The sequence below is a fragment of the Mastomys coucha genome, unplaced genomic scaffold, assembly GCF_008632895.1.
Source record: "Mastomys coucha isolate ucsf_1 unplaced genomic scaffold, UCSF_Mcou_1 pScaffold22, whole genome shotgun sequence".
Taxonomy (NCBI): domain Eukaryota; kingdom Metazoa; phylum Chordata; class Mammalia; order Rodentia; family Muridae; genus Mastomys; species Mastomys coucha.
The window spans coordinates 31,282,040-31,298,574 of NW_022196905.1; the positions used below are offsets into that span (position 1 = coordinate 31,282,040).

Here is a 16,535-nt window from a genome sequence, read left to right on the forward strand (position 1 = left end):
CAGAGGTCCTGGGGCTCAGCAGGCAGACTGTTTTGGACAGAGATGCAAGGAGTTAGCATTTTGTTCTTCTAATCCAGGAAATGTGCAAGTCTAGTGGGCACCACTGCCCTCTATGGCTGGTGTTAGGCGTTTTTTTCCAGGGCCAGCAAAGGTCATTTGATGAACATTTAGGAGACTAAGAAAGCCTGTTACTGTACAGAGCGAATGCACTCTTGTTGCCCAGGGGCTCCACAGCCCATAGCACTGTGCCCAAGGGCCGAAGACATCTGGGCTTCATCCTGCAGTTAACTATTGCCTGTATATCCATCACCTCAATAATAGATGATAACAGATGAACAATAACAGATAATAATAGATAAACTCAGCTCAAGGCGCCCCTGCCAGCACACAGCCCAGCCCTGACTGTAAGTCTGCGGCTGGGTGGACATGCTGACAGCATCATGAGCTCTGCCTACTCCCCTCAATCCTGCCGTCTACAGCCATATTTGCTCCTGGCTCCAGTTCTGTGATCACCAGGATGGCACTAATTTGTGTTTGCTGATGAGTCAGTGTCTGGATTGAAGGTGGCTCCTTCCTGAACCCCTTTCCAACGACGAGGAGGGAAGAACAGGCTTGGCCCCTCCCCCAGCCAATCACTCCAGGGGAACCTGGGGATGTGCTAATGGGCCCAGGAAGCTGTAAACTGTAATGAAAGCACTGGAGATGAGGCTCAGCATGGGGCTGCCTGTGGCTTCCTTCCTCATAATTAAATCGGGGATCCTCCTGCTTTGGGTTTGAAGGAAGGCTGGGCTTCCCGGTGGCATTTGTTCAGCGGCAACCCCCATTCATGTATTCATGCATTTATTCACCAGAGTGGACAGAGGTGAGAGAAGAGAAGAGGCTGACCCAGGCATGTGCTCAGGGGCTCTGTGAGTTTGGGCAGTCCCTTTAACTTCTGGCTTGATTTTCCCATCTATATGATGACGATGCTTATGTAACAACGGCTGCTATACAGCTGACTTCAGGAATTCAAGGTTTGGACAGAGGTGACCTTCCAAGCACAGTCTGCCACAGGGCAGGAACACTGTTCAGAACCCTCAGCTGTCGCTCTTGCTGGGTGCTCATGCTCAACCCTTCCAGCCCGCCTCTGTACTCTTTCGAGCATCCTTCAGATTGTGCTAATGAGGCGGTTGGGATCTGGAAAGGACAAGGGCTTGCTGAAGCTGACACAAGCAGAGTGGGAGCCCTAGCTATGGTTGGCATTCCTCTGCCTGCTCAAAGCAGACTCAAAGCTCATATGGGACTCCTTCTCATCCAGGCTGCCCACTCCAGACCAGACTCTGGTGTGGCACCTTAACACACTGAGAAAGGACCTCCCCTGGTTTACATCACAGAATAGCAGAACATTGCCCTGGGGGCGGTGACATTTGCAAGAGGGTTGAGGTGGTCCAGTGTAAAGGTACAGTGTTGGTTAGCCTCTGCCTAGGCAGCGACTTCCTCACCCCAGACTTCTATCCATTTAAAAGTAAAGGATTATGTAAGGCACAGTGATCCTTGGCCACAGACATTTCCCTGTGCATGGCTGAGGCTCCGGAGGAGTCTTTCTGGTCAAACCCGAGTCTTCAGCACCTCCTGATTGTGTTCACTTAATTTTTATTAAGTCTTTACAGAGCGATTTCATTTTTTATCCCAGATACTCAGGCTTGGCTCCACCTGGCTTTTCTATACCACTCACCTTTGTTAGTTACAGGATATGGTTCCCACACATGCCCCTGCCTCAAGAGGAACCCTTCCCAGAAGTGTGTTAGAGATCCCTGCTGTTCCCTATCTACCCCCCCCCCCCCCCCCCCGCTGCAGATCTTAGAGCCCTTCATTTCCTGGCAGGCTTTGGGGCGCTTCTAATATGCCTACAGGATAAGAACACTCTTTAGGCCACTCACGACTGTCCCTCCGAATACTCAGGAGACTGAGCGTGCCTCCCAGGTGTGTCACAACTGATGGCACAAATACTGCCCTGGAGCACAAGAAGTCAAAGTATCCATACTTGTGGATACACCGTGAGCAGCAGGGTTAGAAGCAGCCCCAGCCCTCCTGTAAGCATCCTTTGTCACCAGGGAGGACTCGTGTTCTCATATCTGAGATGCATTATCCAGTCCAGAGCAAAGGATGTTCCCTGGGTAAAGACAGTAGCACCCTTAGCAGGACATCCCTCTAACCTGGGGACAGTTGCTGCCATTAAGGTTCCCCTTTGCCTCCACTCGTGGATACAGAGAGAACACCCGAGAGTTATTTGCTCAATCAAACAAGGCTCTTGGGAAGCAGCAGACAGAGCCGGAGGAACAGCTTCTGTGACTTTTGCCTCTAACGGTTTCTGAGCAGGCTCCCATCTGCAGCACAGAGCGCGCCCCACCCACCTTAGTTAGGAAGCTGCTCTCGGCTGGTCTGTGCTTAATTGCCCAGAGAGTGCCAGCCTGGTGGGCTTAATCTTCACCTGCATGGGAGGCACCATCCTGCCAGGCACCATAATTGAAGTCCTTGGCTGCTTGGTTGTTCTAATTAACTGAGAGGCCCCTCCTGTCTCCTGGCTTTGCCAGCTGCCTACAAGGGGGTGCCTAGAGCTAGGCTGCCTAGTTGGGGGTGGGGTGGGCTTTCCCGATGGTCATTTGAGTTCTTGCAAGAAGCTGGTACTCCAGGGTCCTGGTTCCCTCTGGATTAGTTGCACACATGCATAGCCCTCTGTGGCTCTCTACCTGCAGCATTTCTGCTCCAATGAGTTCATAGGATTCAAATTCAGTGCCACCGCCTCCTCCAGGGAGCCCCACCTCACCCCCAGATCTATGGTTAGGTGTTCCCAGGCCTCATGTCTTCCTCCACGGCAGCTGTCTGCAGCCTGACTCCCCCCAGTGAAGATGGACACTCACGTCCAGGAATAACACCACTTTATGCTTGTTCACACCTGATCCATGCAAAAACGTGATGCATGGCTGCTGAAGAGGAGGAATCCAAGGAATGCAAAGAGAGCAGGCAGTACCTTGTCCATTCTGCAGGTGAGGGACATGGGGGGACACTGACAGCAAGTGTCAAGAGCAGCAGCTGCCCGAATCTCATGCTTCCCCCCCAACCCCCGCGCCGTGCAGTGTGAACAAGAGTGAATTTGATCCATCACCACAGGGAGGAGAGAATGAAGAACTTCAGCAAGGTAGTGAGAGACCAGACAGGTGTGGGCAGATCTGCATCCTTGACCAGGGCCTTCAGTCTGGCAACAGCTGCTTTCTCAGTCCCCTCTCCTCAGGCTGCTGGCAGAATTGAGAGCAGCAAACACCACCTCCTTGGGGCTCCAGATCCTTCTAGGTGTTACCACAACTGCACACGGCTGGAAACAGCACCTCAGGTCTTTCTATACAGAGCAGCTGATTCCTGCACAGCCAGCCAGACCCTGGCCATGGGTGATCTCCTCAATCCAGGTTATTGATCATAGCAAGGACATGGAGTCCAGAGGATCTGCCTGTCCTTCAGGCAGTTTTCTGGGTGTGGTGTCTGTGGTGTTGGCTAGTCATTGGGGGCTTTATGGTTAGTAACGGTCATGTGACAGCCTCCTAGGGCGTCAGGGGCTGTGCCTGGCTGTATGGGCAAGGTGCTGCTCAGAGTAACATTGGCATTCAGAGCTGCACATGGGTCCTACCAATGTGGAACAGTATGACTCACTGTTCTGGGTGGGCCATGCTAGTTATGTTGGCTGTGGAAGACACCTACCTATGTTGTATCAGGAATTTTTTTTAAAGGCAGTTTTGTGAAACCCACAGTGGTTTAGAATCTGTTCTAGAGGTCGTGCTTGGAGTTCCAGGCCCCAAGCCACAGGCAAGGCTTAAGGAGCCCAGTGCTGTGATCCAGCTCTGTGAGGGTGCAAGGCCATCTTATGGTGATGGTCTTAGGTTCCTGCCTGCAGGGTGGTATTGAGGGTACGGACCCTGGTGGCCAGCAGGTGTGGAGCAGCCATCTGCTGGGTCACCGGCAAATCGGACCCTTGGAAGCTGTATTTCTCCACATGGAAGACAGCTTCTCACACCCTGCCCCCCGCTGCTGGGGGTGGTTTAACTCACATTCTGTAATGCATCTGTGTAAGGCCCTCTGATATCCAGGGGAGGGACCCCTCCAAAGCCACCGCCTCCTTTGCAATTTGGCAGCCCAGGCTATGTCAGCAATGGCCTGAGTGGGAGACCCCACAGGGTATCAGTGAGGGAGGAGGCGGAACTGAGCAGAGGCCAGCATTATTCTGTGCCATGTGAGTGCTTACAGTGTGTAAGGACCGAGCTCCTTACTTGTCAGACTCAGATGGCACTCTTCTGATTCCTTGATGTATGGCCTAAGGTCTGGCACTCAGTAGGTGAGCAGTAGCTGCTTAGTGGGTAAGCAGTAGAGGCCTGTCTCTTTCAGAGCATTGAGAAAAACACCTGCTGGCTAAAAGGCAGAGCTAACTGTGTGAAAGGAGATAAGAGGATGGGAGCAATGGGGATTCACAGAAGGCTTTAGGGAAGGTTGGCGGGATAGCATGGTGTTAGCCGTGGCCTGAACCAGAGCTGAGGCAGGAGAGGTGGGTAGGAGAGATGGGCTGGGTCTGCCAATTACGATCTCAGCACCCTGCTTAAAGAGTCTGCCCAGGGATTCCACATCTAAGAGCCTGACCCACCCTGGACCAGACAGGCCTTGGGAAGGTCTGGTGGACACATTGATGGGATGAGACCTGATGGTGCCAGACTGTCATGGTCCCCACTTCCTGCCTGACAGCTGCAGCCTGAGAGGGAGTACAGGCCCCTGGGACCCCAGGTGCTGGGAGGCCTGAAGCCAGTCCCAGTCAGCCAGCCCCAGCCAGCCCCAGCCAGCCAACATCAGATATCTGAGCGGTCAGTCCAAATCAATGTCAGGCAGCTTGCCCTTCTCACACAGTGAAGGGCAGTGTCCTCATTCACCACTGTCACCACTTTACAAATGGAGTAACGGAGACTCTGAAGATAGCATACGATGGGGCCAGAGTAGACTCAAACCCAGGTCCTTAGCAGAACACCATGCCTTACATCATCTCTCGCTATGTGTCTGTTATTCGTATGCCTTTGTCATGGTGGCCAGGCGTTGGGTTTATATCCAGAATGATGGTGGTGGTGATGCTGTTATTACTGCTGCTGCTGCTGAGATTGTCTTAGGGTTCCTATTGCTGTGACAAAACACCTTGATTAAAAAGCAAGTTGGGGAAGAAAGGGTTTATTTAGCTTACATTTTTACATCGTAGTCCATCACTAAAGGAAGTCAGGACAGAAACTCAAGCAGGGCTGGAACCTGGAGGCAGGAGCTGATGCAGAGGCCATGGAGGGGTGCTGCTTACTGGCTTGCTCTTCATAGCTTGCTCAGCCTGCTTTCTTATAAAACCCAGGACTCCCAGGACTCCCAGGGCTGCCACCACCCACAATGGACTGGGCCCTACAGTTGGATCTTATGGAGGCATTTTCTCAGTTGAGATGACCTCCTTTTGTGTAACTCTAATGTGTGTCAACCTGACATAAAACTAGCCAGCATAGTGATTGACAACAGCGATGTGCTATTTGTACCTGACAATGGTCTCTGGCTGTGCTATCCTGCTTCTGCTGCCTCGTTTAATCCTTACATGTATTGTAACCATTTAAGAGCCTGGGAAGCTGAGTATCAGACTGTAACTTGCCAAGAAGCCTATGCCAGGACCCCTCAAATCTCAGCCCACAGGGGGGAGTTGTCCCTCTATAGATTCCAGGCCCCATCATGCCTACCAGGTCAGGCCAGACTCTAGAACCTTCAGTAGTAGAGAGGCTGGGTACCACGGGAGCCCTTCTGGAGCCTGCAGTTCAGAGAAGCAGGCAGTGAGTGGGGGTGTTGTCTCTCCATCTCCTTCACCCTGATCTGCCTGGAGGCCAGTGATGGGCCTCAGGCCACCTGGCCAGCAGGCTAGAGACAGAGCTGAGTGTCTTGCTTCGTTGAGCACCATCCAACCTGGCCTGGGCTCAACCACATGGTGCTGACCACAGGCAAATCCACAGCTGCCTGTCTGCCTTCCAGGCCCATCTGCTATTGAATCAGTCTGGCCAGCAGACATGCCATGGGGCAGGGAGGGAGGGATTGGGTCTTCTGGATGCCTACTGGCTCCCTCAGCAGCCCCAGCCCTGGTCAAGGGATGGAGACTTTTAGAGGCACACTCTGGGCTGTTCTGGGGCTTGGGTTTCTGCTGGAAGAGCAAGGGACCTGTGTTAAAACCATCTTGATGGCATGGAATGTTACAGCAGCCCTGCAAGGCAACTGGGTTCCAGTGAGTGCAGTGTGCATGACCCTCACAGAACTTGCGCATCATGAGATGCTATTTATGTGGACTGACGGTGGCCTGATCCCACAGGGACAGACGGGACAGATGTGGATCTGTGGCTGCTGGGCTGGGGAAGACGGACTAGGATGCTGCCCGGGTCTGAAACTTCTTTTCTGGGGGATAGAACTACAGGTTAGAAGACACTGTTGGCTTCCCAGCACATGGAATCCACAGAGGGTTAGGCACCCTTCGAAAGGGTGAGCTATGAATTAGGCATGTCATGCACCAGCCTAGAAGATGCTGAACTCAGAACAAGACTCTAAACATGCTTCTAAACTCTCTCCCAATGTCAGTGCTCCACCATGAGGGAGGGGACCCCAGTGGGGAAGAATCCAGGATAGGAAAAATGGGAAGGAAGATGGATCACTCTCTAGCTACAGGCACTTTGCTTGCTCTGGCCATTCTGGGATGTAGACGCAGATGCCTGTTTTTGTCATGGATTCCTTTTCTGGTGGTCTACAAGGTTCCCACAGAGCTGTCTAACAGAGTACTTGCCTGTGAGGCACAGCTTTGTATCCAGCGGCCATTAGTGGCCCATGAGTTTCCCTGCTGTATGCTGCCTCTGGTTCTCTCTGTCATCTTCCCTTGTCATCTGTGTAGCCCGCACACATACATGATGACCCTGGGTTGCCTCTCTGCGATCCTGAAGCCCATGTGGGTCAAATCCCTAGCGGACTCGCATCCCAGATCTTCAGGGGTCAGGCCTGGGCATCTTTTGGAGCAGTCTGAGGACCCCTACACCAGCATTTTCCTTTACTAGTCCCCAGATTCTTGCCTCTAACTCCTTTAAGCTTAAGAAGCACTAGGCCTGGGATAAGAATTGTAGTGTCAAATCCAAGGAGTCTGGAGACTGCTTGCCAGGGATTACGAGGTCTCAGCTTTGCACCCAGTAGCCAAGTGGCTTTTGACAAGTATCCTCTTTGCCTCAGTTTCTCCATCTGACCAGTGGGGGGATCGTGGTACCACAGCTTTTCAAAGTTGTTCAGAAGACTGAGCACGTGCAGGTGCGAGATTGGGAAGGGTTCGAAGCTGACTGTGACCCCTTCTGACCTGAGGTTCAGACCAGGAGGCAGATCTCAGCATCACCCTCTCTAATCCCGATGTTCTTTCTATGAGAGTCCTAACTGTCCTCTCTTTGTCTCTCCAGACCCCAACTCCTGTAGCTGCTTCTGCTGCCTCTGCCTTCCCTAGCCTCTCTTCACTTTCTGCATGTCCTGTGCCTGGTCTCGTCCTCTCTTGTGAGGCCTGGCTCTTCTCTCCTCTCATGCTTGTCTGTTCAGCAGCAGCCTGGACCTCTGGATGCTCATTAAATGTCAGAAGGACTGGGCTGGGCTTGTCCAAGCCTCTGCTTTGAGCCCTGATGCCTACTGTGCTGTTCTTAATGGTCAGGGAGGGAAGGAGTCTCCCTAGGATCTCCTGTCTGTAAGGTCCACTCAGACTTTCCAGAGCCTCTGAAACTTCCTAGTTCAGAGACATCTTCTGTTTGTTTTGTGTTCTGTTTTGTTTTTGTTTGAGATATGTCTTTCTATATAGCCCTTGCTGTCCTGGAACTCACTATGTAGACCAGACTGGCCTTGAACTCACAGAGATCTACCTGCCTCTGCCTATCAAGGGTTGGGATTTAAAGGAGTACATCATCATAACCAGCCCCAGACATCTGAAGTGTTTCTAAGCCTTAGATGCATAGTGGCCAGGCAAGGATGGCAGTTGCTCCTTTTGTCCTTGGGTGGTCTGGGCTCAGATGGGTTGAAGCACAGAGAGGAAGTAATGGAGCTGCGGCTGGGTTGCTGTCACCTTGATGAACCTTAGTGGGCATCTCAGCTCCACACAGCATGAGGTGGAAGGCCAACCTTGGCACAGATGGTGATGCCTACGTTTTCCAGGGCTCATAGCACATAGGGCATGGTCTCACCACAGCCTGAATATGCTGAGGTCCTAGGGCTGATATCTCAAACTGTACAGCTCAAAACAAATGTATATCCTACTGGCACAAGGAAGTCTGAGATCCAGGTGTCAGCAGGGTAGCCCTGGCGCTTCTTCTACAGGCCCCAGGATAGACTCAGCCTGACCCCTTCCTAGCTCTGGTGTTGTTGGTAGTCTTTGACTGGTAGACTGGGGTCTGCTCGCTGCTTCTCATTACTTGGTCTTTTCCTCATGTGCGTGTGTGTGTGCGTGTGCGTGTGCGTGTGCGTGTGCGTGTGCGTGTGTGTGTGTGTGTGTGTGTGTGTGTGTCTGTCTGTGTGTCTGTCTGTGTGTCTGTCTGCCCCTGGATCCTGCTTCACTTTCATGTCAGGTCCTTATGCTTACAGCTCCTCCTGCCTGCAGTCCTTTCTGTGTGTGTGTGTGTGTGTGTGTGTTTGTGTCTGTGTATGTCTGTGTGTGTGTCCACTCCTGGGTCCTACTCCACTCTCATGTCAGGTCCTTGTGCTTTCAACCTCTCCCATCTGCAGCTTGACATCTTTATCTTGACCATCTACTAAAGAGCAGTCTCCTGCTTGCAGGACTGAAGGTCCAAGCCTTTGTCATCTTTTTAGGGCATGCAATCTAACCTTTGCTTATCTTTGCCTGTGGTGTGCAACAGCCTGTCATTACATGGCCACCAGAAGTAACACCTCTCACTTTCCAGGTGTTCACAGGTAGACAGGCACACCCTGGGCTAGCTCAGAGTGGTAGACAGTGGCCCCTTGTCCACCCTGCTCACCTCCTTTGCATGTCTGACAACTCTGCAGAAGAGCCTAGGACTAGCGCCATCCGGGTGTCTGCAGCTGCCCACACTGCACAGGCACTCCCACTCCTCCCCCGAGGCCAGCTAAGTCTTGAGTGAGGAGGCTCACCCGGATTGGGCTTTTCTGCTTTTGCTGACCCACAGGTTTCCTAGTGTTTGGTTCTCCTCCAGTGACACAGATAGTTTGGCTTTGGTTTTATTATTTGGTCATGGGTTTAGATTCTGCTGTTGTCACCATGGGAACTCCACTCCAATAAGGGTTCCTGAGCTAGATGAGCAGGATCTCCCAGTACAAGTGGTTGGGCTTGGTGGCAGACCCTGCCGCTCTTCATGATGAAGACTAGAGAATATGGACATAGACCACCAGGGAAGAAGAGCTGAGGCCTTATAAGGGGCACACATTGGCCCTGAGCCCACAGCTAGCGGAAAGATAATTTTGCTGGTATGGGGTAAGGCAAGCTTGCTGGAAGCACTTCCTGAAGGAGGTGGTACTGGGGCAGGAAGTGTGTCAGTTCTGCTAGGAGAAGATGTGAGCTTTCTCTGCAGAGGGGCTGGCTGCCTGATGACTTAGATTGACATTGGTGGATAGTGACTCCTGGCTCTCTGAGGTAGCTTTGACTCAGGTGTACCCCTACGACCTAATAAGGACAGTAGGCGTGACCCCCATGTAGCCCTTGATTGGAGAACTTGGCAGGGCCCTGGCCTGGGTAGAAGGTTCTTGAGGGTGGAGGTAGCTCTGCCCTGGCATCCAGAACAGGACTGGAGGGGCTGAGTCCCAGGCCCACGACCTATACTTCTGAGTATCACTGTACTTTCTAGAAGCCAGAGGCAGGCATGGCAGAAGGCTGTGGCTCTCTAAGTAGATTTTGTTTTGCCCTGGTTCTTCCACTCCAGTTGCCTCTCCATCCTCTGTTCCCAGAAAGACCACCCATCATAGACTTGCCACAGATGAGGAGCCAGGGCTCAGAACAGTTGTGATGCCCACCTCAGGCCAAACAGCTGACCGGCCTGAGCTAAGATGCTAACCCAAACTTCTAACTGGTGCAAGGAGATCTCCTCCCTTTGTGGAGGGAGCACTGCGAGGCATCTTCCCACCACCAACCGGGAGTCATCTCTCCCCCCAGGGGGGCTTTTGTGGCTCCAAGGAAGCAGTGGACATGAAAATGACATACAAATTGTAAATTGCCCACAGACATTAGTGTCTGTTACTGTGGTAACCGCCCAGCCTCGGTGGACCTCAATTGCCCTGGATAGTGAGGTTATGTCGGCATTTTAATTTAATTGCATTATTTTTTCCATCATAAAAATAACGAGTGTTATGTCTACACCCAAACTCATCAAATCGTCTACATTAAAAATGCTGCTTTTGATGTATTGATTATATCCTAATAAAGTTATTAAAATAAGGTAGCTGCATCACAGAACATCTACAAAAGTAGAGAGGGAAATTTATTGCATCCATCTTGCATAAAGCTTTGTTAACAGCTTTATGTTAACAAAATTCCAACCCCCCCACCTCAGCCTGTTTGCTTATTTAACAAGGCTGTGATCACTGGTCTATATAATTAAGACATTTTATATACAATTTTATATTCTGTTTTTCCCCCTTAGGGAGTTTTAATGTGAAACAACAAGAGCCAGTGTTTCATCTGGAAGCCCAGTTCTGTAGGTTTGAGGTCATCCCTGAGTGCCTAGATGATCCTGGACCAGGGCAGGTGCTGCATAGAGGGATGGGCTCCGTGGTTAGGACAACTTAGTGTGTGTATGTGTGTGTGGCAGGCACTTGTCTGCTCCCCTCTATTTAAGCAAAGCATGAAAGATATGGTATGTCCCTTTATCATCCTTTATCTATGCCCCAATTTCTTGCTATCACAGCTGGTATTTATAACAGCTCAGATTCCCAGTGTGGGTCAGGGGCTCCCTCTGGAGGGCATGCATTGAATCTGGGGGTATAGCTCAATGCTAGCTTGTAATAGCCTGGGTTTTATACCCAGCACCCCCAAAGAAAAGTTTTGGTTTTTTTTTTCTGAGACAGGGTTTCTCTGTGTACCCCTGGCTGTCCTGGAACTCACTCTGTAGACCATGCTGGCCTCAAACTCAGAAATCTGCCTGCCTCTGCCTCCCAAGTGCTGGGATTAAAGGCATGCGCCAACACCGCCCGGCCAAAGAAAAGTTTTTGATAAATAAAATGTTTGTGTTGAGTAGATGCACATACTATACCAGACACAGGTACCATTGCGGCTTTGAAGTACACATTATAGCTACCAGATACAAAAGGAACACGGCATACAGCCCAGGCCCAGAGAAGGGGGAGCAGGTTGCTATGGAATGTGGTGAAGATGCTGGTAAAAGGTTCAACAAGGCGGCCACACTAGTTCGCCAAGCAGGCTGCCCACGTCCAAGATGAGAAGAAAGTCTCTAGACTATGTTGTCCTGATGTCAGGGGAGAACACCCAGACCAGGTTGGATGCTGACATCAACTGGGATGAGGAGACACTGGGTCAGTCAGGCATGGAATGATGGCAGGGTAGATTAGGATAGGGCCAGCCTGGCAGGTATCTATCTCTGGGAAACAGTTTGTCATGCATCTGCAAAGGGCCCACTTTAGGCTTGTCCACTGGTGGCCTGCCTCAGGCTGGGGTCAGCTAGTGGCTCTTTTGCCTCTGCCTCTGTGAGGACTGGTGGACTAGCCTGGTAAGGTGCCTCTGCTGGCAAAAGCAGAGGCTATAGGGTAGAGCTGCATATATTAATCCTTTGTTGGTCCTGCTTGCAGCTTGCCAGCTGTTGTCCTATAGGCCCAAGCAAATCACAGGACCCTGCCCAGAGTCCAGGACCGGTGAGAGGTTTACCATCCAAGTGGGGGACATGTGAGTTCCAGAGAAGGGAGCAGAGGCAGGAGAAGGGAAGATCTGGGGTCCTGGTGTACACAGTTACAGACTGCTTTGAATGTGAAGTCCAAACCTGTTAGTAGCTTTGGGCAGGAAGTAATGTGCCATGGTGTTAGCCATAGTATTTCTGGGCTCTCCATATTGACTCCCTGCAGCCTGTGGGGCACAGTGATGTAAGTGAGCATTTAGGAGGGGCCCAGGCCTCCCTTTGGAGGACAGGTGGCAGCATTGGGGTTGGGTGTCATAGAGGTTGGGTGTCATGGAGGTTGAGTGTCATGGAGGTTGAGCATTGGGACTGGTTGTCATGGAGGTTGAGCATTGGGGTTGGGTGTCATGGAGGTTGAGCATTGGGACTGGTTGTCATGGAGGTTGAGCATTGGGGTTGGGTGTCATGGAGGTTGGGTATCATGGAGGTTGAGCATTGGGGCTGGGTGTCATGGAGGTTGAGCATTGGGACTGGTTGTCATGGAGGTTGAGCGTTGGGGCTGGGTGTCATGGAGGTTGAGCGTGGGGGTTGGGTGTCATGGAGGTTGAGTACTGGGGTTAGGTGTCATGAATGTTAGGTGTCATGGAGGTTAAGCATTGGGGCTGGGTGACATGGAGGTTGAGCGTTGGGGTTGAGTGTCATGGAGGTTGGTGTCATGAAGTTTGAGCGTTGGGGTTGAGTGTCATGGAGGTTGAGCATTGGGGTTGGGTGTCATGAAGGTTGAGTATTGGGGCTGGGTGTCATGGAGGTTGGGTGCCATAGAGGTTGAGCGTTGGGGCTGGGTGTCATGGAGGTTGAGCGTTGGGGCTGGGTGTCATGGAGGTTGAGCTGAGGAATGGTTGTTGGGATAGAGAAAGGCTGTCTGCTACTGCTAATACCCAGAGAAGGAAATCAGGTGTGGAGACTGCTGGCGGTTGAGGCAAGAGGAGAGAGAGCACGGTCCAAGGGCATCTCTCTGGTGACTGTCTGAAGGGTGGAATATAGTCAGTGTAGTCAGGGAGGCATGCTGGTGATTGACTGGGGCCCACGGAGGACTGGTACCTTGAGGACCTGTTTGACAGTTGTTCCTGTTACCATAGCTGGGGTCAAAGGTTTTAGTCCTGACAGAGCACAGGTCAGAAAGGTGAAGAATTGCTAGGAATCCCATTCACAGGGGAAGACTCTGCTCTGCTCTACCAACCGTTGCTGCTTGGCCATATGGGTTGATGTCCTAGAACTTTCTGTGCTTCAGAATGTATTGGAAATATGCTTTGTCAGGAATAGTTCCACTTTTTCAATATTGGGACTATGTCTAGATTAAAAATAAAAATCATTTTGGGATTCCAATAAATCCTGTGGTAGGACAGCCTCAGGTTTAAGGCTGGTGAACTCTGGCTTTGTCTAGAAGGAGAAGCTCTCCTGCCAGGCCTGGTACTGTCCTTCCTACGTGTGGCCTAGCCCTGTGGGCTCTCTCCAGATACCTGCCCACACAGCTGGGACGACCCTCATGAGAAAAGCCTCTGGGTGCTAAGTCGAGTTCAGCCATCTAGAGTACATCTTGGGAGAAATCCCAGAGGCCTGCCTGGAGTGAGACTCTTAAAAGGGAGCTGGGACTTCACCCCAACCCCTACCAGGTATTGTCCTGGCAAGGGAGTGGCTGGTTTTTTTCCTACCATAGGTCTAAGGAATGAACATAGGGCCTGATTCAAAAAGGGAAGAAAAGGCACTCCCAGGTGGCTTGCAATGCCACCCACCTTCTGCCCCCAGTTTGCAGATAGTCTGTTAACCATTGTGGTCCCCAGCTTTGAACCCTCTTTTCATCTGTTCCAGCACGGTGGCTTCCCTGGCTTCATTCCTAGGCCTTAGTTACCCCAGAGGGGAACATTAGAGACTAAAGCCACTGTGTTTTGGTCCTTGGTCCCTACTGTCCCCATAGACAGTTGCCTTCCCTTGCCTCCCTTTCAAAGCTGTGGATGTCCATCTTGACCTGTGGAAGGACCTGATGGCATCCAGTCCTGTGGAATGGTACCTCTCTTTCCTAATGCCCAACAGACCCCAGGTCCTCAGCTTGACCCCACCCTGTCCTCAGTTTGTCCCCTGGGGCTGGAGCTCAGCCTAAGTGTCTGGTTTGTACCAGTGACCTGCTGAGCAAGAAGGTCAAGCTTGCCTGTTGCTATGTGAGGGACAGGGTGTAAGAAGAGCCACACATTCCTGCAGGAGGGTGGGGACCTGCAGCATGCTCTGTCTGTACTCCTGCTCCAGAGGTTCCCAGGGTGTGGGGTCTACAGAGCCTAGCAATGTATGGATGTCACTGTGTGATGATACAGCCAGCTAACCGATGCCTTCTGTCTTGCTTCCTCAAGCTGACGTCATCTCCACTGTCGAGTTCAACCACACTGGGGAACTGCTCGCCACAGGTGACAAGGGTGGCCGGGTGGTTATCTTCCAGCGGGAACCAGAGGTATGTGTGTGGAAGGGTCATGAGGGAGGCAGGAAGAGGATGGGCAGATGGCTAGAGGCAGAAGAAGATGCAGGGTGGGAAGAGGGAGAGGGAGGGGAGGGGAGGGTGGGCTGAGGTAGATGTGGCCTGGCAGAATGCAGACCTTACTTTGAGCACGACTTCTGGTCCACCTTGCCTAGATGCCCAGTTAGAATTCTGTTATTGACTGCCTTCTGTTACAAGGTCCCTAGGCCAGAGGGAAAGGGATTTGGGGATGGGCCTGGCAAGTGGACTGGGACAGCTCCCAAAGGTATGTGCTAAGCCCCCCACTCGAAATGAGCTGATTATTCACTGACAAGCTGCTGTTCCAGACAAACCCAGCAAGCTCTCAGCAGAGCCCTCCCTTCCTGTGTGGCCTCCAGTTGCTGCTGGGGAAGGAGACGGGACCCCAACCCCATCTAGCTCTGCCAGCTTGGGTACATTTTCCCAGGCTTCCACTCTTCAAACCGGTCTTTTTTGTTTGTTTTGTTTTTCAAGACAGGGTTTCTCTGTGTAGCCCTGGCTGTCCTGGAACCTCTCTAGACCAGGCTGGCCTCGAACTCAGGGATCCACCTGCTTCTGCCTCTGGAATGCTGGGATTGAGGGTGTGTGGCATCCACCCCTGGCTTCAAGCCAGTCTTAATCTACTCTTCTGCCCTCCCCTGTTTATGTGCATGCTGGATTCTGAATACAACAAGAGCAACCAGAGACCATCCACCCAGGAGGTCATTTCTGAAACCCTTAAGAACGGTGTGGCCCGAGCCCCCTCACCCATGCTCTGAGAATCCACTTTACGCAGAACCCCTGCTGAACATTCTCCGTTCCACACAGTTTCCTTGTTTTCTCTTTCTTGTTGGTTCCTGAGGGTGCAGATGCACACCCATTTATAGACAGACCAATCAGCAGCAAGCCCCATGGAAACCTGCTGGGCTCTTGGCTGTGTTCTGTCACCCCAGTAAGGGGCCTTTCAATCACTGAACAGTGTTGAGGGATGAGAAACCAGGGAAGGGAGAAGGGAGAGAGAGGCTCAAGGGAGGCAGGCCAGGGGAGGAGCTGGAGCCGCCCTCACGCTTCCAGAGTGTGGCCCCCTCACTACATTAGCTCATACAGCTCATCCCCACCCCATCATGCACGAGCTGCTGTTATCCTTCATCTGACAGCTGAAGAACTACTGCACAGAGGGTTTAAAATTGCTCACCAAGGGCAGGCCAGGGACAGCCTGATGCACGCAGGTGTCACAAGACCAAACTGTTCCAACAGGGCACACCAGAGTCAGCCATCATTCTGCCCGCTGCAAAGAGAACGGAGCTCAGAGGTTCTGGCATTTCTCCTTTAGTCTGTCTCTCCCACTGGTCCTGCTGACCTTTTTCACAACTAGTAGTGTTCATGGGAAGAGGAGGTGAAGATGTGGAAAGATTTTCAAATAGATCCTAATGCAAGACAGAGACGGGGATCTAAAAATAGGCACTTTCCAAAGGAGCAGAGAACCCGAAGCTGTGCTTGGCTGGCCGTCTTCACTCGTTCCCAGCTTTGATCTCGGGTTGTCATAGAAACTTGACTTGTCTGCGAGGAAAGTGGTCCCAGTATTTATGGCAGGTTCAGCACTCAGTTTTTTGGAGGTCTCCACCAAGAGGGAGTTCATAGGACCTCTGCTGCCTAAACTGGGGTGGGAGCCATCATGGGAAGCAGGATTAAGACCTAACTAATGAAGACAGATAGAGCCTTGGCATCGGTGTTTGACTTCAGTGGGGTGAATGGAGCCACTCTGTGGAAACATGGGGAGACCCATGGCCTCACAAGTATGAGGATCTAAGTTGAATTCCCCAGAACCCATATGAAAATACAAGCGCCTGTGATCCTGCTTTTGGGGAGGGTGGAGACAGACAGATCCCTGAGGCTTGCTGGCCTAATTGGTGAGGTCCAGGACAATGAGAGGCTCTGCCTCAAAGAGGGTGGGCAGTGTTTCTGAGGATGATGCCTAATGGTGTCCCTTGTCCCTGGTGTGTGCATGTTCATACACATGCATGCACTCCGGCATATACCCACATCCTTGTATATACATACAACCTGCATATACACCTGCAAACCCTCATCCACACACACAGACCTCCGGGCAC

General features: G+C 51.8%; 1 protein-coding gene across 4 annotated transcripts in view; it reads left to right on the top strand.

Moving 5' to 3' along the window:
- Window positions 1–16,535, top strand: part of Ppp2r2c (protein phosphatase 2 regulatory subunit Bgamma) — an 89,677-nt gene that overhangs the window by 41,186 nt on the left and 31,956 nt on the right. For 2 of the 4 annotated variants that reach the window (XM_031341895.1, XM_031341894.1), the window contains exon 2: window positions 14,303–14,400. In XM_031341895.1, coding sequence (XP_031197755.1) covers window positions 14,303–14,400 — 98 coding nt within the window. Of the gene's footprint in view, window positions 1–9,369; window positions 9,536–13,551; window positions 13,574–14,302; window positions 14,401–16,535 lie in introns of those variants that run through there. The other 2 variants (XM_031341896.1, XM_031341897.1) reach the window with 2 other exon arrangements.